The following is a 25,987-nucleotide window of genomic DNA, read 5'->3' on the forward strand; positions in this document are numbered from 1 at the left end:
TCATGAGGCTGAACGCCCTCAAAATCTCGCACAGTAAAAGTAATATCTGGCTGGTTGGTTGCCCAACTTCCCCAATCATTAGAATAAACATCATTGATTGAATGAACATACCTCTTTCGAGCTGAATTAGTTACTCCTTCACCTCGGAATCCACCAAAGATAGAATGAATTCGCCCCTTCGCTTTCCCCTTTGATTGTCTATTTTGACCATCACTTTCAACTTCCTTTCCATCTTCAGTTCGCTTTGTTGAAGTCCCTGCTTCATCTGAATTGCTTCGCCCTTCAAGTTGTTTCATGCATCCAGCCTTCACCAATTTATCTATCTCTTTCTTCAAAGTGAAACAATCATCAGTATTGTGTCCCGAAATCCTATGATACTCACACCACTTCTTCTTATCCACATAACCTGTTGACGGCTTTGGTTGCCGAGGAAAACGGATAACGTTCGCCTCCAAACACGTGTGCAAAGCATCGGTTAAATTAACCGCCAAAGGTGCTGCACGGTCATTTTGATTCCGAGTCCACGTCATCGAATGTCCTGGCTCACGCACTTCATACGATTGAGCACGATTTTTGAAATTAGAACGGTTATCAAATCGACTGTCATAACGGTTGCGATTATTATACCCTGTATTTCCACGTTCAGTCCATCCCTTCGAATATTGATCCGTAACCGCTCTCTTCTTCGCCTCAAACTGCTGTTTTTGCCCTGTAATCGCTGCATTTGGGCTGTTATTTTTGATCTGGTCGCTCTGCTCCTCCCTGATGTACCCTTGTACCCTTCACGTAAATGCTCCATTGTCTCCACAGGTTTTCTACTTAAATTGCTGTTTAAACCTCCCGGCTTCAAACCCAATTCAAAAGCTGCAATGCAGATTTCCGGCATCTTATCCTCCAAGTGAACAGATAATTGATTGAAACGCCCCATGTAAGACTGCAAAGTCTCATTTGGTCCCTGACGAACATTGAATAATGTCGTCGGAGTCACCTTTTGAGCACGACTGGTAGAAAATTGAGACAAGAACTTTGTTGATAACTCCGTGAAATTGACAATTGACCTTGAAGGAAAAGTTGTAAACCAAATCATTACTGACTTCTTGAAAGTTGATGGTAACATTTTACACTTCAACGCGTCTGATGCGCCTACAATAACCATTTTTGTGTTAAAATACACTAAATGGTCCTTTGGAACTGAATCGCCATAATAAGAATCAAGCTTTAGCGTCTTCAAATTATCTGGGACGGCGGTGTTTGCTATTTCCTCTGTGAAAGGTTGGAAATCCACCACCGTCTCAGCTATTCGTCGATCGCCCTCCCGTAACCCCTGAGTCTGATTGAGATCAGTAAGTTGATTTTGTAACTGTTGATTGTGTTGACGGAGATCATTGAGATCATCCATGATCCACTGAAGAACATCGGGAGGAACATCATTTTGGTGGACATGATTCCTCTCTCCGTTCGCCCCGGATCGAGTCACCATTGCAGTGAAAAATGAAGCCTAGGAAAATATCCTTCGGTCCCACGGTGGGCGCCATCTTCAAATTATCTGGGACGGCGGTGTTTGCTATTTCCTCTGTGAAAGGTTGGAAATCCACCACCGTCTCAGTCATTCGTCGATCGCCCTCCCGTAACCCCTAAATCTGATTGAGATCAGCAAGTTGATTTTGTAACTGTTGATTGTGTTGACGGAGATCATTGAGATCATCCATGATCCGCTGAAGAACATCGGGAGGAACATCATTTTGTTGGACATGATTCCTCTCTCCGTTCGCCCCGGATCGAGTCACCATTGCAGTGAAAAATGAAGCCTAGGAAAATATCCTTCGGCCCCACGGTGGGCGCCAATGTTCCGGTATGGAACCACAGAACGGACTAATCAAACTAGAGAGCCAATACAAAGTAAACAAACAAGTAAAATGCGTGAAATGATAGGTCCCCCACCGCTTGGGCGGTGCCTGTTATTTATAGCTTGGGTTTTAGTCTGGTTGGACCATGGGTTACCCGGCCCATTTGGTACATAAGTTTGGTCAGCCCAATTGTCAGATACATTGATTCGCCCATATCAGACCAAGTCAGTAGTTGGATCTATAGGAACTTTATCTTTCAGCAACACATAATGATAATATTGGTTTAGGTACAAGTGCTGACATTTGTTCACCACACTTCACACTTGTTCGTGATACGTTGCTATCGCAACCATGTGATGATGATGTACTGTCTTCATGAAACAATTAATGGCAAGCTTGCTAATTATTTCGTTGTGACAAATGAAGATAATGCTAGAATATTTAATGAAAGATTTTTCATGAGGTAAAAAAACTATAAAACTAAAAAATCGTTTAGTGAAAAACATTTAAATATTTAATGCATTAAGAAATTAAAAACTTATTAATGCACTAGAAAGAAGTTATAAGTTTTTGTTCTGAGCAAAGTTCCGACCAAATACCAAAAGTTATAAGTTTTTGTTCTAATACGATCAAGGCCAAAACATGATGATAAAGCTTCAAGCCAAGACAAGAGGAAGACCAAACTTCTATTAGTCTAACCAAGTGACTTAACCCCTTGACTTAAGAGAGAGAAAAGTGAGTTCGAGCGACAGCCTAGGCCTAGCCGAGCGAGGAAGCAATGAAGGCGCTACATTAGCAATAACTTCCCCATTGTGGGGAGGGATCCCTGTCCTCACAAGAAATTTTCTCCCACATTTTACGTGGTTTTTCTCCTTCACTTGTGAGATTCTTCTATCCTTTTAAGTATGATTTTTTTTTCTTTTTTATTTACTCGTGTTTTCCTTTCTTCTCTACTCATCTTCTCTTTTCTATTTTCTAAACCAAAAATCAAACATGACCCTTGACTTAAATTGAAAGTGACATTATTAAAATAAATTCAACCACTTTAAATTATTTGGTTCATCTATCAATCACAATCCTTAACAATAACAAAAGCATCAATAAATTGCACGTTTGGATTTTTGTTTGCTTCTAAGCCAACGAAGTTTCATGAATGCAAATGATATAAAAGTCTGCGAAACAAACTACTTCATTGACTTGAAAAAGTGTTTATTTCATCAATTTTGATATATTCATTCTCATGCTCTTTTTCATTCTTTTTTCATATGGTTTTTTTTTTCTTTTCCTATCTCATCTCTCACTTCTCTCTTATTTGTTTCTATCTCTCTCATTGAGGTATGACTCAATTTGGTGTGAAAATAACATTTTCCATATTTTACTTCCATTTAATAAAATGGCTACTCGAACATATGCTAAGAGCTTACTTGCAATCTTAATTTCCGTTCAGTTTAACAAAAATCCAACAACCGATTCTCTCATTTCACATGTTTGGCTAGTAAAAATCAAAATGTAGAACAATTTGTTCAAAAAAGGACCAATTTAGTTAACTTTATTGGGAATCTATGTTACCACCACGTAGGTTGTTCAACATAGTTCAAGGTGCTAAGTAACTCATCTAAATGGTCCAATATGTAACTAAAAATAAACAAACTAGAAACTAAACTAAACTTTTTATTTTAATGTATGTAGATAAGTCTACCTAAGATGAGATTATTTGATCCTTAAAGTAACTCACATAACCCCATTAGGATTCTCCTAGTATCTCCTCACCAGACTCAAGGAATGAAGTGAAAGAATGAAGATTGTTGGACACATTTGTTTCATCATCAGCGAAACTGCATCGTGTCCAATCCTTGAAAATTTCATCAGAGAACAGAGGAGGTTGGTCTGAACAAGGAGACAATGGCTCATTGTTGTTGTCATTGTTAGCTAGGTTGCACATGCCATCAAAATCAGAGTTCAGAAGATCAGATAAGCAAAAATCACCAACGTTGAAGTCCATCAGCAAATCTGTTGACTGTTCCTTTTGATTTTCTCTGGGAAATGCCAAAACTCCATTACTTGTTTCCATTTTGTTACTCTTTGAAATTGAGTTTCTGGCTACAGAATCTACAGGCAATGGCCTTTGATCTGTTTCTGGTTCTGCCTCTGATTCTGACTTGTTCTGCATTTTCATTGTTTGTGATGAGTTTGGGAGTGAGTTTATGAACAACACCTTGGAGCACTTGGTAGCTTTTGTACGGACCAGAAGGGATTGTGGCTTAGAAGGAGATAGAGAGGGGGAGTGAGTGGCCAAATTGGTAGAACAGGTGTTTGTTTGGTTGAGACTTTTAACTCTTTTTCCCAAATTGCTATTCCAGTAATTCTTTATTTCATTGTCTGTTCGCCCGGGAAGCCTTCCTGCTATTAGAGACCATCTACACAAACAAACAATAGCAATTAGCAGCCATGTTATTGTATGTAAAGCCAGACCAATTACACAGAGAAGCTTCTGGATTTCATAATTAATTTTCGGGGTGTCAATGCTTAATTTTGTCTCCAAAAATGTAAGTGCCAGATGAGTTAGTCGTTAAAAAATGAAATACCTCCCGCAGTCTGTCTCTAATTGTGTCAAATATTTGTCAAATTAGTTCATACATTGAGTCACATAAAACGTCAGTCAAGTTAGTCTGAGCGCATTTCCGTCTTCTAGAGATTAACTTAGCCTATAAACTTACATTTTCTGAGATGAAATGGGTATTCACTAGAGAATCTGATCAAAGATACTGATAGTTACTCTGCCTTTAAAAAACAAGTAAGAAATTTGCTACTTTTTATAAAGAATTACTTGTCCAGTCAATTTGGGACATTGAATTGAAGAATGTGTAATTGAAGGTACCTGTTTCCCAGAAGTTTGTGAAGCCTGATGATAAGCTCTTCTTCATCAGAGGAGATATTGCCTCTCTTAATATCTGGTCTGAGATAATTCAACCAACGAAGTCTGCAACTTTTCCCACATCTGTTCAAACCTGCATGGCCACCCACACACAAATGTGAACAATGATTTTGAGGTTAATTTCTCATTAAGAAAAATGAGACAGAAAGACACAAGAGATAGAGAAGAAGCAAGAGAGAGAGCCTACCTGCTCTTTTGGGAAGGTTTCTCCATTTTCCTTCACCATGGACCCTGATGTAATCTGTGAGGATTTTGTCTTCATGAGCAGTCCAAGCACCTCTATTCAAACCCTCCTTTGAACAACAAGGGCTTCTTCCCATTTTTCTAAGGGTGTGTGTGGGACTACCTTAATTTCCTTTGTAATTATGTGGTTGGATTCTCACCTCACTCACTATCTCTGCTGTGGAGTGAGTGTTTGGCACCATGGATACTTTAGTTATATATAGCCCCCAAACTTCATAAATTTTGGTGCGGTCCACCAGTACTTTTTTTTCTTATTTGTTTCATGACACTAAATTCTTAATTTATTTTGAGATTCGGATATCACATTAAGTTGTCATCATATTTCTCTCAACAAATTATTCTCCATACATATTGTTGAAATATAAAACTATGAAACTAAATGTTTATGAAATTAAATCTTGTTGATTCCACCTGCGGTAAAGCACAATCAGAATATTTAAATATATATTATACAATATAATTTTTATATTATGGACGATTTTGGTTGTATATGAAATTATTGTCACGGAAATCAGAACAACGTGTTAGAATTGTAAGTTAGTATAATCAGATGTTTTGTCCGAATTTTCTCAAAGAACTCATGAACTCTCATTCATGTGACATGATGGTATCTATCTGCCACAAAGCAGGTGGAAATTTCAAATTTGTCACTGACATTATTTATTTATTTTTAATACAATAATAATTATTTTTTTCTTTTTCTTTTTTTGGTAAATAATTATAGTTCGGAACTTCGGATGTAGTAACATACTGACTACTGTCTGTGCGCATCCAACCAATTTTGATGTTTGGCCCGATGGATTATAAGTGGATAGTTTACTACTATGCTATTTGGCCCGATAGATTTCCCACACGAATTGAACTTTTTTTAAAAAATTAAAATTCTGAATTTTTTTTTTTTGTTCTTTAGCCACTAGACTCCACGGAGGAAAGGGGTCGCACGTGATTAATCTGCCTCGGGATACAGTGATGATGTCTCTGGCCACAAATGTATTATTTTTTACCTAAGAGAGATCGAACCCGGACCAGAAGCCTTCTGAATTTGAAACTATTCATGATTGAATTTGGATTTTTTTTAATAGACAAATGTTAGTTTTATAAATGTTAGTAAATTAATCTCCAATCCGGGTTCGAACCCGGAACCCAATTAAAAATTAATTATCCAAAGAACTTGTGTTATTAAATAATGATCACATGAATAACTTATATTATTATTTCTAATAAATACCGATTCATTTCTTGTAACTTTGGAAAATAGGTAACTTAGGTTAGTTTACTAAATCTACAATTCGGTGTGTGTTGTCACCCATCAACCACTTGCATTCTATTTTTTTTTTTTTTTGAAATTCAACTGCAGATATATTAAAGGCCAGTCGGCAAAAGGTTCATTACATCGGCATCAATAAGCGGTGCGGCGGCTAAAGGAACCTCTTCCACCCATACCGTATCGGTATAAGCTTCCGAGTTCTTAGCCAAAAAATCCGCAACAGTATTGCCCGTACGGCGAACAAACATAACAGAAACTAAATCAAAAGCATGACTCAATAAACGACAATCATTAATAATGGAACTCAAATACGACCGACCATCCTCCTTTGCATGCCAGTGGTTAAACAACTGCAGGCAATCTGTCTCCAGAGAAATCCGTCGGAAACCCAAATCAATAGCAAGCTGTAAGGACCACCTCATGGCCATTGCTTCAGCCAGGAGAGAAGTGGTAACATAAACTGGATAGGAGCACGCGGAGGCCATCACCTCACCTCTGTGATTACGAACCACCATACCCAAGCCGGCTACTCCCCCATCGACAAATGAAGCATCAAAATTGCACTTATAAGTGCCACGAGCAGGTCCACGCCAAGCCACATTTCTCTCAATCGTAGCTGGAGCTGATGCACCAACACGCACCTCCGCCTGCACACGCTACTCGCCTGCACACTAGACCGCCTTGAAAATACGCGCCAAAAGGCTCTCTGGTTTCGTGTAAATACGCCACCAATTTTTTGCCACCAAAGCCAAATTGAAAGATTTAAAGTCTCTAAATGTAACGCCCCAATTAAGGTAACTGGGACGTCGCATTAGGTAACCTAACGATTGACTAAGGTTCACGGAACCACGGAATTTTTTTTTTTCTTTCTGAAAACGAACAGTTATAAGTTCAAAAACCTCGCGAGAAACTTAACACGATACAATAATAATATTACATACCCAGTATCCCGAATAAGTTATAATTATTACACAACAACAAAAAAATAAAATAATAAGTCCTTTATTCAAATCCGCCATAACAGAAAACCAATTCATCACTTCTGTTCATCCGCATCCGCACCTAATGGCAGACGAACGCCAAAAACAACAAGACAAGCAACAATGAAAGGGTTAACTCATGCATTAAACATAAATCAGATTGCAAGTTAAATAAAGAAGCAGCATATCGCAAATAAGGGTTAGTCTTCCTAAATGTCTATATGCTCTCTACAAAATGGATCGATCAATAATAATAATAATACCCCGATGGGTAACAACGGAACGATAACCGTTGGGGCCACTTAAAAAAAAATTGCACATGTGGGACAGTCTCCGGCTGCCGCTTGATAATAATAATAACATTAACAATTGCACCTCGAAAGGTGGGACAGTAACTGAACGAAAACAGAAACCGCCGCTTGAAGTGTAACGCCCCGTAGGACGGGACGGCGCGTGGTCGAGACCACTAACCCGCCACTCCTAATGAAATGATATGGTTAGCCACACAATAATAAGAGTGACCTCAATTCAACATAACCAATAAAAGTTCCAATTCATCAACGATAAAAGTGAACCTCAGTTCATCATAATCAATAAGATAACCAAGATAATAATACTCCATCAATCCATCAATAATAGGTGGAACAGATAATGAATAAAGTCATGCTATCTGAAAGTAAATGACGGAGTTACCCTAACCTTTAACCACGTGAATAATCGGAAACGGATCAATCGTCAAACGGCACTACATAATATTAAATAATGATCCTTTTAAAACTTAAATTAATTAATAAAGGTAATATTTATTTTAGTCCTTAATTATAGGTTTTAATCTGGAGTCCTTAAGTTTGCCCAAAATTCCAGAAATACCCTTAAGACATGTGAAATTACCGTTTTGTCCTTTTTAACAAATTAAATAGCAAATAAATACTTAAAAACATATAAAAATGCTAAAAATGTTAAAAATGACAAATTGAATTTTTCTAAGTCAGATTACATCATTAAAAAAAATTTCTACTTTCTGGAAAAATTATTAAGCCAACTAACCATTTTTAACTAATTACTAAATTAACCAATTTATACAAAATTACTTAAAATAGCTATTAAAACAATAAAAACGTTATGAAGTTCAAATTTATTAATCTTTATGCTCCTAAGTTCAGTTATAATATAAAAACTATTTCCTAACCTCTGGAAATATTTTTAAAACGTATTACCAATTTTAAATGTAAAAACTTAATTAACCATTTTAAAGAAAAACACCTAAAAATAGCTAATTTAAAATAAAAATATCAATAAATGATTTTCAGTGCTCTAACTTGTTTATAAACTCTTTTGTGACTCTGGAAAATTTTCATTGATTTTCTGAAACTATTAAACTATTTTTAAACCATTAAATAATCCTAAAAAGTCTATTATTATACTAAAAATACTTAAAATTACTAACTCAGTGAGTTAAGTCTCTGGAAAATTTAAGAACACCTACATAAACTATATGAACATACTTGATCACTGGAAAATTTATTTTACAATATTATTCTATTTTTAAACATTTTAAAACATATATTACTTATTTAATTAACTAAAAATCACATAAATTACTAAAATTGGTGAAATAATTTATAAAAATTCCAGGGATGATATTAGACCTATACTGAAGCTCTATGTAATTATCATGTCCTAAATCAGGCTCTAACAAATTTTATAACATATTCCATATTTTCTAACCAATTAAAAGTCCAGTTATCATGAAAAAATTGTAGTAATTAATCTAGTGCTCCAAAAATTCTCAAACTTTGCCAGAACTTATCTCACAGCATCATGATAATACATTAAAAGTTTAAAGTCCAAGTGATTAGTATAAATGGTACTTCCTTTGAAAAAGTTCAAAAACTCCAAAACTTGAAATTTGAAGATCAAGTTTGAGGTTGATTCGAGCTACCAAAGGTATTGGGTTATGTTCCATGATGTATAAGGAATCTATTGCAACATGTTTGAGGTCCTGAAGTGCTCTATAATGGCAGATTCGAAGAGTTCAAGTTTCTTGAAAAGTTTGATTCAAATTTGGTGAATTCATGTTGATTTGAGGTGTAATTAGTGGTTAGGGAGCTTAGATTATGAGTTTAGGAGGTATAGGGATGAAAAACCGACCTTGAATCGCGCTAAAACGCGAGTTGGAAATTCCAGAAGCTCCTCGCCGGCGATGGCTTCCACGCGGCGGAGCTGGCGGCGATGCTGGCGGCGGAGAGGGAGAGGAGACCAGCAATGGATTCAGCTCTTCAAGACATGAACATAGGTTCAAGAATCATCAAATTTGGTTCAGTGGTTAGAGAGAAAAACATGATAAAAGTTTGGATTTCTCACCGGAATTTGGAAAAACTGAAGAACACCAAGAACAGTTTGATGTTTTGAGCAGATTTTGTGTTAGGGACCTCCAATTGATCTGAAATTTTTATGGGAGACTCCTAGGATGATTATGAACACAACATCGAAGCCCAATTTTGAATTTGAAGGCTAGAAAAATAAATTTGTGTTTTAGGTGAACTTTCTATAACATGATCAAGTAGGCAACTTAGTGAGATTGGTTAGAGAGATTGGGAGATGATCTGAACGTGAAACTTGTTGGGTAAGATAGAGGAAGTGGGAAGGATTAATTAAAGCCTTGAATCAGCCAAATCCACTGAATGAGTAAAGAGAAACTTGATGATGAATGTAGGGTCAAGATGTTTGCCATGAAAATGAAATAAATTGATTTAAAACTCAATAATGATCAAATGGTGCCAAACTCGAATCAATCAAGACCTAATCTGGCCCAGGGCACTCAGGAATAATAATTAGGGTTTAAGAATTATTTTTCCATAATTTACTTTTACCATCTACCATTTATTTTGAATTTTTAACTATTTACCAAAGGTAAAATCATTAAAAATTAACCAAAAATCATAAATCAACCAAAATACCCTAGAAAAATTCTAAAAATAATATAGGTATTTATGGTTAGGTTTTCCAAAGTATTTCCAAAAATATTTAACATAGTAATAATTTTCCTTTCGTTTACCGATAAACTGAAAAATCGGTAAACGACGAACAGTCTGACGGTAAACGATCCGACTGAGAAATCAATCGTCGTAGGTTTCATATATGTAAATTACAAAATACATTACAATACACACACAAATACATCAAATAAATATAGGGGTCTTATACTAAATCCCAAGCCACCATCTGTTTTACTCTTGCATAGGGTCTCCCACTTAGTCCAATGTAGGCCTTGTCTAGACGGATCTCCGCCCCAGAAAAATTTTGAGACCATGCGGTCAATATCTGCACATAAACCATCAGGTAAAATAAAGCAAGACATGACATAAGAAGGTTTCGCTTGCACTACAGATTTAATCAAAACTTCTCTCCCTGCTCGTGATAAAAATTTCTCTTTCCATCCTTTAAGCTTTTTCCAAACTCTATCCTTGACAAAATGAAAGATTCGGGATTTAGACTTACCAATGATGGTCGGTAATCCCAAATACTTGTCATAGCTTTCCACCGCCTTTACATTCAACAGCTGCTTAAGCTCATGAAAACAATTATTAGGTATATTTCGGCTTACTGAAAGCATAGATTTGTCAAGGTTAATCATCTGGCCAGAAGCTCTCTCATAGATGGTGAGGATATTTTTCAGGCACAGGGCTTCCTCAACTCTTGCTCGAGCAAACAAGACACTGTCATCTGCAAAAAGCAAATGAGAAATGGCAGGAGCATGCCTACTAATTTTAAGGCCAGTAAGGTCAGATGAAAGAATAGATTTTTCAATTAGAGCAGAGAAAACTTCCCCACACAGGATAAATAAATAAGGAGATAGAGGGTCCCCTTGTCTAAGTCCCCTATGTGGCTCAAAACTGGGCTGAGGGTTTCCGTTTAACATGATAGAAAAAGACACTGATGTCACACAGTTCATAATAAGACTTACCCAGCTCGTAGGAAAACCCATCTGTTTTAAAACTGCCTCAAGAAAGGACCATTCAATGCGGTCATACGCTTTGGACATGTCCAATTTTAGCGCCATAGTGCCATTGCGGCCAGTAATTTTCTTCTTCATATAGTGAAAACATTCATAGGCAATCAACGCATTATCAGTTATTAAACGCCCAGGGACAAACGCACTCTGATTTTCACTAATAAGATCCGGCAGAATCAATTTTAGCCTATTTGCAATTGTCTTAGTGACAATCTTAAAAATAACATTGCATAAACTGATAGGTCTATATTGATTCGCATGCTCAGCCTTTTTAATCTTAGGGATAAGAACCAGCAAAGTATGGTTAATAATACCTGGTGATAGACCACCACTCAAAATTTGAAGACAAAACTCTGACACCTCCTCCCCTATAATAGTCCAGAATTTCTGATAAAAAAGTGCAGGAAGCCCATCAATGCCTGGCGCTTTTGTTGGGTGCATCTGGAATAGCGCATCCTCTACCTCCTCCTTACTGAAAGGCTCACTGAGAATGGTCAAATGAGCTGTAGAAAGACGACCTGCAACCAAAGAAGTTACCTCCTCCACCCCCGAAGGATGTGAAGTGGCAAAAAGGTTAGTAAAATAGTCCATAAGGACCCTAGAAATATCCTTATCCTCCTCAAATTTCCTTCCTCGGTCATCTCTGAGTTGTTCAATCATATTCCTCTTACGCCTTTGGGACGCTTTCTGATGGAAAATTTTTGAGTTTTTGTCCCCATGTTTCAGCCATGTGGCTCTTGACCTCTGACCCCACCAAATCTCCTCCTGCTCCAACAAGTTGTCTAACTCTTTTGATGCCTCACTAGTTGCCAACCTCACATGCTCTGTTTGGATTTTTCCCTGAAGGTTTTGCAACAAGGCTTGCTGACCAGCTATTTTCCTGGGTAGGTTTCCAAACTTGGATCTGCCCCAACCATCAAGAGCACTACTTACAGCTGCTATTCTGGCAAGAAAATCTGTTCCCCCGGTGCACCATGATTCAGTTACAACCTCTGCACACTCAACTCCCTCCTGAAGCCATAACTCCTCAAATCGGAACATACGCGTTCGTTTGAGTTCTTTTCGCCCTCTACTGGTACCACACATTAATAAGATGGGGCTATGGTCGGACTGGTGCCGCTGGAAATGTACAATAGATGTGACTGGCCAAAGTGCAGTCCATTCATCATTAACCAAAGCTAAATCAAGCCTCTCTTCAATAGTTCCCGGAGCGGTTCGATTATTAGACCAAGTGAACCGCTTCCCTGAGAACTCCACCTCAAACAAGCCACAGTCTCTACACATCTGATTAACCCACTGAATATGTCCCAAGTCGGGAGGGTCCCCACCCAATTTATCAAAGGGGGAGAGGATATCATTAAAGTCTCCGATCACCACACAGGCCCTCGGGTCCTGGGGCATCAAATTTTTTATAAGGTTCCATGTCTCTATTTTCCTACCCTCCTCCGGATAACCATAAAGGCCAACCATTGTCATAGGGATTGCCTCGTCAGGGTGCAAAATAGTGCACAAAATATGATGCAATGATGCATTAACAATTTCCAATTGAAGATCACTGCGCCACCATAGGCATAAGCCACCTGCTCTAGAATTCCCTCGCCCTGCACAGTAGACAGGAAAAATGTTAGGTAAACCACAAATACCTCTATGTTGAAGAGCCTCTGATGTATACAACTTAGCCTCCATAAGGAACACCACGTCGGGATCTTTGGAGTGGATGAGTTTTTTCAAAACCCGTACTGTCTGTAGGTTCCCAAGCCCACGACAGTTCCACGATAGGATCTTCATTGAGGTGAGCGGGACTGCTCAACCGCAGTCTCCGCCATTCCCAATCCATCATCAGTGTTTTTCTTCTTTAGGGGGGGTGAGAACCCCGTGCTCGATGGCCCAAGTATGGAAGATGACACACTCGACCTCTTCATTGGAGGGAGATCATGCTTGGTTCCCCCTCCTGCTCCACTTCCCTCACGGATCACCACACCTCTTGCTCTATAGCTTTTGTCACGTGCTCCTACTTTATTCCCCAGTCCAGGTGACGTGAATGAGAAATCCACCTGCTTGCCTTCACGGGAGTGCATCTCCTTGTTCATGTTTTGAGTCTTAGAACCTGTCCCCACGGTGCTTGATCCTTTGGAGAATTTCTCCACAGCACCCGCAACAAACTTTCCCACCTTGGGGGTATTGGTGCCATGAACACGTGAGCCTGTACCTACCTCCTCCTTGTCTGCAATTTCAGCACCAGTAATAGTATCTGTGGGAGCCTTAGAGTCAACATTCTCTTGTTGTTCCTCCTCTCCATCATAGAATGCTTCCTCTCTTCTTCCACCGTGGCGTCGATCACCCTCACCTTCAGCTCTTATCCAGTTTCCAAATCTGTTTGGTCTTCCGTCCTCTTGAATCTCACAGTCCTTGAGGACGTGATCCAGTTTGCCACAACGATAGCAGAAATTAATCAGTTTTTCATACTTGAAGGCCATCTTTGTGGAAGGTTTTCCTTTTGCCGTAATCAACTGCCCACGGCGGAGAGGGCCATCAATATTAATCCAAGCACGGATACGCAAGCACATACCATATCTATTGGTCTCGTACCTGTCCCAGTCCAGGAAACCGCCGAATGATTCACCAAGGGAGCGTGCCATTTTCTATGTGCGGAGAGTATATGGCAGCCCATGCACTTGGACCCAGAAGGGGACCCTCGTGATGGGGATGGAGGCTGGATTCATAGTGATATCAAAGGTGTTCAGGGCAATAAGTTGCCGACTGAAAAACCATGGTCCACCTTTGAGGACAAGGTCTCTATCTTTTGATGATCCAAACTTAATGGAAAACAGGTTCACACCCACGTTGCAGATTTCCAAACAGTTACGGGACTCCCAGTACCTCCGCATAACGCTGCGAAACACGCGCGGTTCCACCTTTGTTGCCGTCAGTACACGTCCTAGTAGCCAAACGTCCACCCCCAGACTGGGGTCAACTTCTATCTCACCAACATCAAGGGCCTCATTCTCAACGCCTTCAAGTTCAAAATCTGGGATCATCTCCTCAAGGGCCATGTCGGCCATCGTTACTAGAACAAATTGGGATGCAAGGATTGCAGGTCCAGGAAGACGTTACTGTTGCAAAAATAGCAACCTTGCTGCAGAGTTCCCTGGATAACCCTCGACAAACACGACAGTAGTTAGGGCAAAACGGAAGCGCCACCCGTGAATCGGCACGTGGGATGGCTGTGAGTGGTCTATCCCACTTGCATTCTATTATTTCATAGGGATTGTTAGAGAATTTAATTAAAACTATTCTGAATAACATACAAAAATTTAGATTCATATCAACCTTATTCCTTTACTTCGTTTGTGAAAGAAAAAATGAAAATAAATTAGAGAAAAGGAGATCGAAGATAAAAGAAACTTCAAGGAAAATAAATGATTTTTAGCTTGTTTGATACAAGAGAAAGTAAAAGAGAAGTTGAAATAAACTATTTTGATAAAATTATATTTTGAAGAATTGTTATTAGTAAAATTTCGATTTCAAACAAAAGAGAGAGAGCTCTGCTTCTCGAGGGAAGAAAATTGAATGTTGGGTGTTATATTTTCCTATGCACGTCGAGACAGGTTGGGAGTAGGGATGACAATGGGTAGGGTCTGGGTAGGGTACTATAGTACCCATCCCCGTACCCACATTTTCAAAAGATACCCGTACCCGTCCCAATACCCGCGTGGGTAGCAATTTGAATACCCGTCCCCGTACCCTCTGGGTACCTATATGCCCGTACCCGTGCCCATTACCCACAATTTAGTTAACGAATATTTAATTTTCATTCTCCAAAAGAAAATAATATATAACTACTATAATAAAATAAAGAGCATTAATTAAAAATACAAAAGACTATCCAAATATTTAATAAGTAAAACCATTCATTCTTAAAAGAGTAACTTAGAAACTTATAACTTTAATTTAGTTTGTTGATATATATATATATATAGGATGTATATTATGAGAAAGGTAATCTTATGTGAGAAAATGAGAATAAATCACGACCGTTAGATCTAACCATCAACGGTCAAGATTAAAACATTAAGTCATGTGACTTTTTTAAGTGATAATGTGACAATCACATGACCATTAAATTCTTTTAATCTTAACCGTTGATTGTTAGATCTAACGGTCGTGATTTATTCTCATTTTCTCACATAAGATTACCTTTCTCATAAGATACATGAGGGATGGCAATTTTGCCCAAACCCATGGGTACCCACCCGAACCCGATCCGATTTGACGGACAAAATCCGAGTTGACTGGATTTGGGTTTGGGTTTGGGTTTTGCCCGTTACTATAGCCATTTATGGGTTTGGGTTTGGTATTAGTTAAATCCGTGCCCATACCCGCCCAAACCCGAACCCAAAGATACCCGAAACATAAAATTACAAAAAAACCCTCATACATATATATATTTATAAACTTTGTTCTTAGTGTTTGATGATTAATTGTACTTTTGTATGTTTGAGAAAGTAAACTCTAAACTATTGTTGTCTCACTTTAGTGATGGATGAGGATGATGAATAGTATTTGTTTTTTTTTTCTTTCTATGAATTTCAATTTTTTTTTTATATGAAAGTAAGTTCTGGATTGAGTTGCTACGTTACTAATGGGTTTGGGTTTCGGGTAAATCCGAAACCCAATGGATTTGGGCATGGATTTCATTTTATCGCCCATAAGGTTTGTGCTTGGGTTTGGGTTTGGGTTCTGGGATTTGGGTTTGGGTTTGGTAATTGTAAAACCCGTGCCCGATCCTACCCGTTGCCATCCCTTACATCCCCTATATATATATATATATTTCAAAGTGTGTATATATAATAAAAATAATTAATAAAGTGTGTGCGGGTATGGGGCGGGTTGGGTACTATACTACCCATACCCGCACACGTACCCACTAATTTTTACGGGTAACTACCCATACCCAACCCATACCCATCAAGCGGGTTTTTACCCTACCAATTGTGGGCATTTTAAGCGGGTACCCAATGGGTCCGAGACCCATTGCCATCCCTAGTTGGGAGATATGAAGCTGCAAATGGAAAGAGTTAGAAGATTGACTAGATACAGTGAAGTTTCCAAATAAAGTTTGAGCTGAGCTGGATCAAGCATAAAAGGTCTGGAATGTCGAGGCAGGTGTGATAGAGGAGGCTTCAATACTTATACTAATTATCCTAAGTCTAAGGAGGGGTCAGGCATATCGGCTAGCAAATGAGTCGGTGTCGAAGCAACCTAAGGTCGAGGATAATGTCGAGAAGTTCCATGAGCCATACCACATATGATCCCATGATATGATTAGATTTTCAAGAAGATGAAATCATACATGAAAAAATTCCATAACAAGTAATTAATCATATTTATACATTAAATTTTTGAAAAATGTTTGGTAGGCCACCAATAGAGTATAGACGCTTTAAGAGAGAAAGAAATAGAAAAAAGATAAATGCACTGATATGATATATAATGTGATAGGATAAAAAGCGAAAGATAGATAGAAAAATGTGCTCAAGGGGTAGGTATAGTGGAGCATGACATGGTCTCATACCTGATAAGTAGCAGGTTCAAACCCCCTAGTCCCCTGGGGTGAGGTAAATATAAGTCTTCTATAAGTGCTCTTTGAGCCAGAAAGCTTTCCTTGCCTTAAACTATGACACTATCCTCTCACCCTCAATTTTTTCTTAGCAAAAGTTGAACATATGTATTGGTCACTCTATATATCACAATTAAAAATAGAAGGAGCAAAACCTAGACCATGTTAATTTGGAAAATTCAGTCAATTCTATAGAATCAATCCTACTTAGATTAAAATCAATCCTAACAAGTTGAAATGATGTTTGTGCGCACCAGCAAAATTAATTTTACGTAATCAATTTTATTTGTCATAAGAAATATTTGTTTCTGCATCATTATCCAAGAAACTCATTAGAGTTTCTAATTTAAATTTTGGTAATGCCACGTCATTTAAACCACTTTAATAAACTCTACTCACTTTTTACTCCAATCCAGAAATTCCAAAAAGTTTCGTAAATGGATCCCACAATATACCTCACTACTTTCTTGTAAATCCAGTTACCTATTTATTTGCTTTTTTATTTATTTTTTATTTATTTTTTAATCATTAAATTTAGAAGAGAAACTTTGAGCAAAGTTTCTCCAAGAAACTTTGGAGCAAAGTTGCTTGCCACGTGGAGAAACTTAATTTTCTGTAACAGTTAAGAAACTTTACTTCAGATGACATGTCATAAAGAAACTCACAAAGTTTCTTTGTTGCTGATGCTCTTAAATATAATCGATCCTGAGATTCATAACATTACAAAACTCACTATTTTCATAATAAAATTCAAACATAAATCACATTTATTTTAACTCATATTTATCATACATAAATATAGTTGGATAAATTTTGTTAAGAATGAATTCTGTTAATATATATTGATCTAAACAAATGCTACTTAATATTTGAGTTAAACTATTTTCGACTCTAGCTAATATAGCCTCACTGTTTCACAATCACAGAGCCACTGCACACATGTATAATTGCTTGGGAATTAGGAGTGACTCACGTAGCATAGGCCACACCTACGAGCCGCCATGCATGAATATTAATTAATCTCACACAAATTTCCTTGGCTTGCCGCCGCCGTTGCAACTTGCAGGGGCCATGGCCGGGCATTCCACCGTCGCACAATCCCGATGTCTCCTCCCTTCTCTCGTCGCTGGTAGCTAGAATCTGAAATCGGTGAAGGTTTCGAGCCTAACAAATACAAGTAGAGAAATTCAAAAGGGTCATAACTCATAAACATTATCTCTTTTCTTAATTTGAACTTTTAAGTTTTCTTATCACTATTAAGTTATGAGTATAATTAATAAAATATAATTAATAAACTCTTGAAATTATAAAAATAACAAATTGATTGAAAAAAAAAATCACAAAATAGCGACAGATTTAAAGGAATGAGGGAGTAATATCATACTACAAAAAATTAGTTCTTTAGCGGCGCTTTCTACCTCTGCGAGTCCTTTTTCGGAGATTTTTAAAAACACAAAAGTTGCACTATATCTAAAGGCATTTTTTAACAATCGCTCATACATGTAACTGTTTTGCAGCGATTTCATTATAAGGAGTTTAAAAACTTCCACTAAACAAGGACAAATTGACCCTTCTCCTTCAGCTCTCCACCTCCACTTGACAACACGATCTGCCTCTACAAGAGATCTACCTCTACAAGAGCCAGCTCTCCTCAAAGGTGTTCTTTTTTCACTATGACCTCCTCTCCCAGCTCTCCCTTGACCACGGCCTCTCCACCCTTCGATTCTCCCTTTGTCGCCTCCGTTTCGAGCTCTCTGATCCTCACCGCTTCATTGCTACAAAGAGATATGTCAGCTTTCCAACCTCCACGAACTATTGAGCTCCTCCAACACTCCGAGTGACGACTTGATCCCCATTTTAATGGAATTTAGCTTGTCCCTAACTTCAACCTAATTTATCATCCTTAAATATAACATCTTTAATTAACTTTTCTTCTCCCATAATAAACTTGTTTGCTACAATGACATATAGAAAATTCTCTTTATCATTTCTCTCGCTTTTATTATATATTTAATTTTCAAATTTCCTCTCTTCATCATTTCTCATATTGTGCTTCTAGAATATCTTTTTTTTTTTTGGTCAAATGAAAATAATTTCATTAATGATAAAGGCCAAAAGAATTGGCGGAGATTACAATATGAAACAAGGGTGGTGAGAGCTTGACAGGGTCATTAAGACTTCCTGGCCCACCACAACTTAAACTCCACTAACACCAAGGGAGAGCTAATACCAAAGTAAGATTACTGAGAGAGGAACAAACGTAAACAACAAGGTTAGCTTCCCTAAAGGCCTTAAAACAGAGGGCTCAATCCGGTTCCACTGCAAAGGACCTGCACTCCCTCCTTAGAATTTCTGCCAGGCACACAAGAGGAGCTAGGTACCAGTTGCCTGGAAGTTGGTTTTGCGCGTGCAATTGAGCCACAGAGTGAGCTGCATCATTGATTTTCCTGGGGATCCAATTGAGGTTGAGGCAGCGGAAGTTCGAACCAAGCCTTGTAATGTCATCAACAATGATCTGGATATCACCAATGGTCCTTTTCCCTTTGCAGGCATCAATCAATTGTAAGCAGTCTGATTCCAGGTAGATATTATCTAGCCCAAGATTGGAGGCCATGATCAAGGCTTCTCTAACGGCAAGGGCCTCAGCAATTATAGGCGACGGGCAGAAAAATTGTGAGGCAGTACCAGTTAAGACATTACCACTATGGTCTCTCACTATGATAGCTGTTGAGCACACATCTTGGCCTTCCCTCCAGGCAGCATCAGTGTTAATTTTTAGACTTCCCCTAGTCGGAGCTTGCCAGCAGGTTCGGTGTCTCACTCCTTGTCTGTTGCTAGTTACTTGCCTTGTATTAGGGTCATTTTCTGGATTTCCTTCCACAATGGTACAATCATGGAGTAGGAGGGAAGCTTGTCTTAGGACATGCACGGGGTCGGGTTCCTCCATGTTGAAAGCTGCCCTATTTCTGTCCTTCCATATGCCCCACAGTGTGCAAAGGAGGAGGGAAACCTCATGGCCATTAGTGTCTGGAGCCTGAAATCTTTCAATGAGAGAGCAGAGCCATTGGTCAAACCTTGTGATTGATGGATTGATTGCTAGTTGAAGTGGTGATCCAAACCACACTGCCCTTGTCCAAGGACATAGCAGGAGTGTGTGTTCAATGGTCTCTTCCTCTGTGTTGCAAACCGGGCAGAGATTGGAGGGTGAGATCCTTCGTTTAAAAAGGTTACCCTTAACCGCAAGTGCATTGTGGCAAGCTTTCCACACAAAGTGTTTTATCTTTTGAGGGACTTCACTACTCCAGATGGAGTTCCAGAGTTCATTTGGGATGGTATAGGAGGGGCCAGCACTGGTATCAGTAGAACTAGAGCAGTTCTTCGCTGTGTGGTATCCCCGTTTTGACACTGTAGGTCCCTGAGGGGTGGTGTGGCCACATGAATATGTCCCTGTCCTCAAAAAAACCTCGTGGAGTCTGAAGGATCATCACCGCCTGGGTATTGGGTAAAAGGCTCCTGATTCTGGACTCATTCCATTTGTTTGTAGATGTATCAGTAAGGTCTTTAACCATTAGATTCTGGCCATTGGACCACTGACGTAGTGAATCCCCATTCCACACCCAATTATCATCCCAAACACTTACATTCTGCCCGCCAGCAATTGCCCATCTTCCTTTGGCTTTGAGGAAGTCTCTTCCTTCTAACATGCTATTCCACATCCATGATGGATTCCGTGGTTTGGGGGCCTTGAGAAAGGAGTGATTTGGATAGTAGATAGCTTTTAGGATCCTCACCCAGTAGGCATCCTCATCACTTTGAATTCTCCATGCCTGGTTTGCCAAGTGAGCCATATTTTGGTGCTGAAAATCTCTAAACCCAATCCCTCCTTCTAGCTTCCGACGTGTGAGGAGGTCCCATTTTCTCCAGTGAATGCCTCTTTGATTGTGCTGGCCATTCCACCAAAAATTAGCAACTAGAGAGTTTAAGGTCTTACAAAAGCTTTTTGGGAATTTGAGGATGGCCATGGCGTAAGTAGGTATGGCTTGCACTACGGCTTTGATGAGGATTTCCTTCCCGGCTTGGTTGAGTAAGACTTCCTTCCATCCAGCCATCTTACTCATGATACGATCCTTAAGCCATCCAAGGGAGTTAGTCGTGTTTCTGCCCCATATGGCCGGTAGGCCTAGGTAGACTCCCGGTGACTCCCAAAGTTGGACTTTGAGAATGTTTGCTATCTGTCTTCTTGTGCCCATATCCTGTAGCTTATTACAAATCATGCCTGACTTCTGAGAGTTTATACGTTGGCCCGAGGCTAGAGAGAATTTGTTGAGGACGAAAGCAAGGTGATAGGCTTCCCGAGGGCAGGCTTTGAGGAAGAGGAGAGAGTCGTCAGCAAAGAAGAGGTGAGTGAGGTTTGGCGCTGTGGGAGCTAGCTTGATGCCTCCAATGCAACCTGAAATTTGTGCTTGACGTAGCATATGGGAGAGGACATCTGCACATAGAACAAATAAATAGGGTGAGAGGGGGTCTCCTTGACGGAGACCCCTTTGGGAGTGATTTTCCGGGATAAAAACCCATTGATCTTGAGCTTGTAGGTAACTCCCCTCACAAGTAGCATCACTAATTCAATCCACCTGTTGTTGAAGTCGTAGGCCTTGAGAGTTTCCTCAAGGAAGTTCCATTCCACCCTCTCATAAGCTTTGCTCATATCCAACTTAAGTGCCACATGCTCCTTGCTTTCGTTCCCTTTTTTTAGGATGTTGTGAAACGCTTCTTGTGCAATAATAATATTGTCTTGAATCATCCTTCCCCCAACAAAGGCACTTTGGTTGGGGGTAATAATTTGGTTGAGTCCTCCTTTAAGCCTTGACGCAATGATTCTTGAGATGACCTTATAAGTGAAATTGCAGCAGCTTATGGGGCGATAATGGGTGGTTGCCTCTGGGTTAGCTACTTTGGGAATCAAGGTCACAACCGTTTCATTAACTTCTGGAGGTAGTTCCCCAGTTGAGAAGAAAGTTCGGATGGCCTGGCAGAAAACAGCTTTGATTGTGTTCCAATGGTTCTTATAGAAGAGACAATTCAAGCCATCGGGACCCGGGGCTTTGAGGCTTCCTAAGCAATCCACAGCTTGTTTGATTTCTTCATCTGTAACCTCCATGGAAAGGTCCTCATTCAAGGTGTCGGGTACAGTAACATTGATTTGGCTAATGCATTCCCCTATTCCTTGGGCAGTTGCACTCGTGTATATTTCCTGGTAATGGTTGACAAAAGTCTCCATGACTTTATCTTGCCCTTCCACCCAGGTGCCAGAGTCATCCCGTAGTTTCTCTAGTCTATTGAGGTCTCTTTGTTGGATGGTAGTTGCATGAAAGAACCTTGTATTCCTATCTCCCCACTTGGCCCATTTGATCCGAGAGCGCATGCCCTAATACATTTCCTCTTGTTTCCACATTTGGCTAATGTTCCTCTTTAAAGTGGTAACTCGGTTCCAATCCACTTCAGCATGAGGTTTATCTTGGAGGGCCTCCAGCTCTTGCTTGAGTTTAAGGATTTCCTTGTCCGCTGCATTGAATGTTTTACGTTTCCAAGATATTAGGTGCCTTTTACACGCCTTGTTCCTCACGACATAGTCAGCCCACCCCCCAGAAGAATTCATTGCATCATTCCACCCTTCATAAACAGTTTTCTTACAATCCTTGTGCTCATCCCAAAAGGCCTCGTAGCGGAACGGCTTACCACTATGTTGATTTGGTTTAGGGTCAAGCATTATCATTGAATGGTCAGAGCTGATGGTGGGAATGACCATTGCTGTGGCATGAGGATGCTTGGTTCGCCATGCCCAGTTGACAAGGGCCCGGTCAATTCTTTCTCTAGTGATGAACCCATCACGGGGGTTGCTGAACCACGTGAATTTGGGACCCTTGAGGTGCATGTCCATTAATTCAGTGTCATCTAGGAAGTTCCTGAAGATTCTGATCCTCCTAGTAGCTTGAGGCCGCAAGCCTTCCTTCTCATATTGATGTAGAATTTCGTTGAAGTCCCCAATGCAACACCAAGGGTTGGTTCTCCTGAGATGTAGTGAGGTGATTTTGTTCCAAAGGCTTTCTCGCTTTTGAGGATTCGGATCTCCATAAATGAAGGTGCATTGCCATCCCACGATAACATGCTTGGGGGTGACAATTGTGTGTAGATAGTTCTGGCTTTCCTCCACAATCTCAATATCCACTTCAGGATTCCAGAATAGACATAGCCCACCCGAGAGGCCCATAGGTTCCACTGCATAGGAGTTCTTGAAACCTAGCTTGGTGCGTAAGTAATCCACTTTCTTCTTCCTTGCTCTTGTCTCCATGAGGAAGACAATTGACGGTCTTTGTTTCTTGGATATGTCTCTAAGCTCACTCATTGTCGTGGCGGCCGCCAAACCACGACAGTTCCAACTTATTATTTTCATGGCCCCGTAGGGGGCAAGTTAAGGCCCGCCTCCTCGGCCGTGAGATCAAGTGTTCCGGGGAACTTGGATGTTTGGGAGAAAAACAGAGGTGGATTAGTGGTAGTGTCCAGCGCGTCTTGATTCTCCTTCTTTTTCTTCCTAGCAGACATAGTGTTGGAAGAGGATGAGGGGTAAACATGTTGTAGTCCCCTCTTAAGGTTGAGTCCCCGGTTCAGCTCCAGGGCCAGTTGGTCTTCTTCATGCCCTAAACTGACGATGGCTCTGTGGTTATCTTCATCATGGTCATCTGGAAATTCTACCGTATAGTGGTTCGGAGTAGGGTCTCCCAGGTTAGAGGAGCGACCCGAGTGAACAGGGTCCAAGTGGGGAACTCCAATTGCTGGGGCAAGGTTTGGTTCATTGAAGCTTCCTCTGTTGATGAACATTTTGCACTTCCTTATATCTTCTGCTGAGATGTTGGCCCCAAAGTGGCTCGATCCATAGTATGTTGGGCTGGGGTAGTCCATTAAGATGGTGGGCCTGGATAGCCCTATATCCTCTGGGGTGAGGTGTAGTGAGTCCAAGTGTTTTGGGCCCAAACCAGCTCTAGTTCTTAAGTGGCGGAGATCCACCCTAGTGGGTTCTGAGGGGATTTGATGATGTGTACCTTTAGGGTGGCATGGTGGGGAGCTCTCAAAGTGACAGGCACATTCATTTCTTTCTTCAAAACGGATAACAGGCTCCGGATTTGATTGATGAGGGACATGTTGGTGATTCCCAGACGAGAGGGGTTGAAAGTACTCTGGGAATTGGTGATCTCGTGTCAGAGCAGCTTGGAGTGTAGAGTCCATACTAGGATTTTGTTGGTAGGTACACTCCGTATTAATGCTAGGGGGGCCACTTGTACTATCCTCGTCAGTGGTGCCTGCTCCTCCTGTGCCAACATTTTCCGATCGATCTCCGGCGACAAGGGCAGTCAGCGGTTTTTCCTGTGGAACACAAAGATTGGGGCCAAATCTGGGGTTGGTTTTGTCAAACACAGCTACAGCTCTCTCGCGCCTGCACTTTCTCAGATCATGCCCCACTAGTCCGCAGTTGTAGCAGAAGTCCTGCAGCTTCTCTTAGCGGATATGTACCCATCCTTTAGGTAAGTTTCTCCTGGGTATCCACACACCTGAGAGGAGGGTGTGTTTGGTGTTGACAAGGATCTTCACGCGTAGGAAGGTACGCATTAGTTGACCATTGAGGTAGGGATCTTCCACTTCCACTATTGCGCCAGCATTAGAAGCAATCTTCCTAGCATTGCTACTGCTCATAGCTTCCAGTTGTACTCCATGTATCTGAATCCAGAAAGGTACAAGGTCAAAGTTGACTTCATTGATGGATATTTCAGGGTTCCAGAGTTGGAGGCTGAGGATTTGGCCCAGAACCATCCAAGGAGCTCCGAAGAGTACCCTCATGGTCTCTTCCTTACTGGGAAATTGGAAAAGGTAAAGGTTGGGGCCAAGGTCTGTGGTTCTCAGTCCCACAGGCTTGCCCCATGCTTTCTCCAGCATCTCTTTTACTACGGTTCTGTTAAAGGACTTGTCGGTGAGTAGTTTCCCAACCAAGGTAGATTCCTTCATGGCTGGTGGGCATCCTTCTCCTAGATCTAGCTCAACCGTAGTGTCATCGGTGTGAGGTGGAGCTTGGTGGGTCATGATGTGGACTGGGTTGTGGTGAATGTGGGAGGTTGGGGAGGGGAGGTGTTGTAGTTGGTGGGGCAAGAAGACAAAGGAGGTAAGAGAAGAGTTGTCTCTTTTGAGGGTGAAGGGGGTCCAAATGGGGTCAAAAAGGAAGTAAATGCAACTTCCAACAGACAGCAAGGGCGAATAAATGCTTCAACCACCAAACGTTAGTGAAGTAAATCAGGCTCCACCCATTGAGGGGGAGTGAAAAGCTCCTACCAGGAGGAGAACAGGCTCCTACCCCGAGGAGAAGTAGAAACCTAGTCACAGCTCAATGATCAAAACTAAAACTGCCAACTGACATGCACAGTACTTGCCGGATCTGATTCCCTAGTGTTGGTGGCTCTACTTAAGGTGGGGGCCTCTCGCTAAGACATTACTTTGGCTTAAGTACATTATTTCCAAACGTTCCATGGATCACAAGTAGGTTTCTTCCTAAATTTATTGCCTTTGTCATATTTTTCCTATGAAAGGTCTAGATATTTTTCTGTTTTAGAATTAGGAAATGCATGGTGTTCCGGTACTGAGATCGATCTACGTCGATGCGTGAGTTATGATTGACCTGTCTCACGCTTATGATTTCAGAGATAATGTGATGTGTTATGAATAACCTAAAGAGAAAATGTGGTTATTATATTACTCATTAAATGCATAATTTGTATAAGAAGAGGGAATAATTTCACAATTATATGCTCACATTTATATTCTTGAGCTGAATTAGAGAAATATTTTGAGCCAGTGTATAGTGTTTATGAACATACCAACACATGTATCAATAGGTAGTTGGTTCAAGTAGTATGTTTGATGTTCCAATAATTAGGTTTTAAGTTCAAAGTTTTTGGAAAATCTCAATTAAAAGAGTTCACAAAAATATGAATATTAATTTCAAACTCAAACAGAAATTGTCTCTCATAAAAAATATT

The 25,987-nt window shown here is 40.1% G+C and overlaps 1 protein-coding gene and 1 long non-coding RNA gene across 2 annotated transcripts; both read right to left on the minus strand.

The window, feature by feature from the left end:
- Positions 1 to 3,182: 3,182 nt before the first annotated feature.
- On the minus strand, positions 3,183 to 5,308 carry LOC130709889 (transcription factor MYB1-like). The gene is made up of 3 exons (XM_057559020.1): positions 4,970 to 5,308; positions 4,726 to 4,855; positions 3,183 to 4,264 (listed from the first exon to the last, which is right to left on the minus strand). Exons 1-3 carry the CDS (start codon positions 5,100 to 5,102, stop codon positions 3,592 to 3,594), a joined length of 936 nt encoding a protein of 311 aa, XP_057415003.1. The 5' UTR covers positions 5,103 to 5,308; the 3' UTR covers positions 3,183 to 3,591.
- A 1,867-nt stretch (positions 5,309 to 7,175) lies between these two features.
- LOC130711235 (uncharacterized) lies at positions 7,176 to 10,367 on the minus strand. The gene is made up of 3 exons (XR_009010608.1): positions 9,637 to 10,367; positions 9,424 to 9,549; positions 7,176 to 7,354 (listed from the first exon to the last, which is right to left on the minus strand). It is a non-coding gene; the product is annotated as an uncharacterized LOC130711235 (long non-coding RNA).
- Positions 10,368 to 25,987: the final 15,620 nt, after the last annotated feature.

Source organism: Lotus japonicus, chromosome 4 (genome assembly GCF_012489685.1).
Source record: "Lotus japonicus ecotype B-129 chromosome 4, LjGifu_v1.2".
NCBI lineage: Eukaryota > Viridiplantae > Streptophyta > Magnoliopsida > Fabales > Fabaceae > Lotus > Lotus japonicus.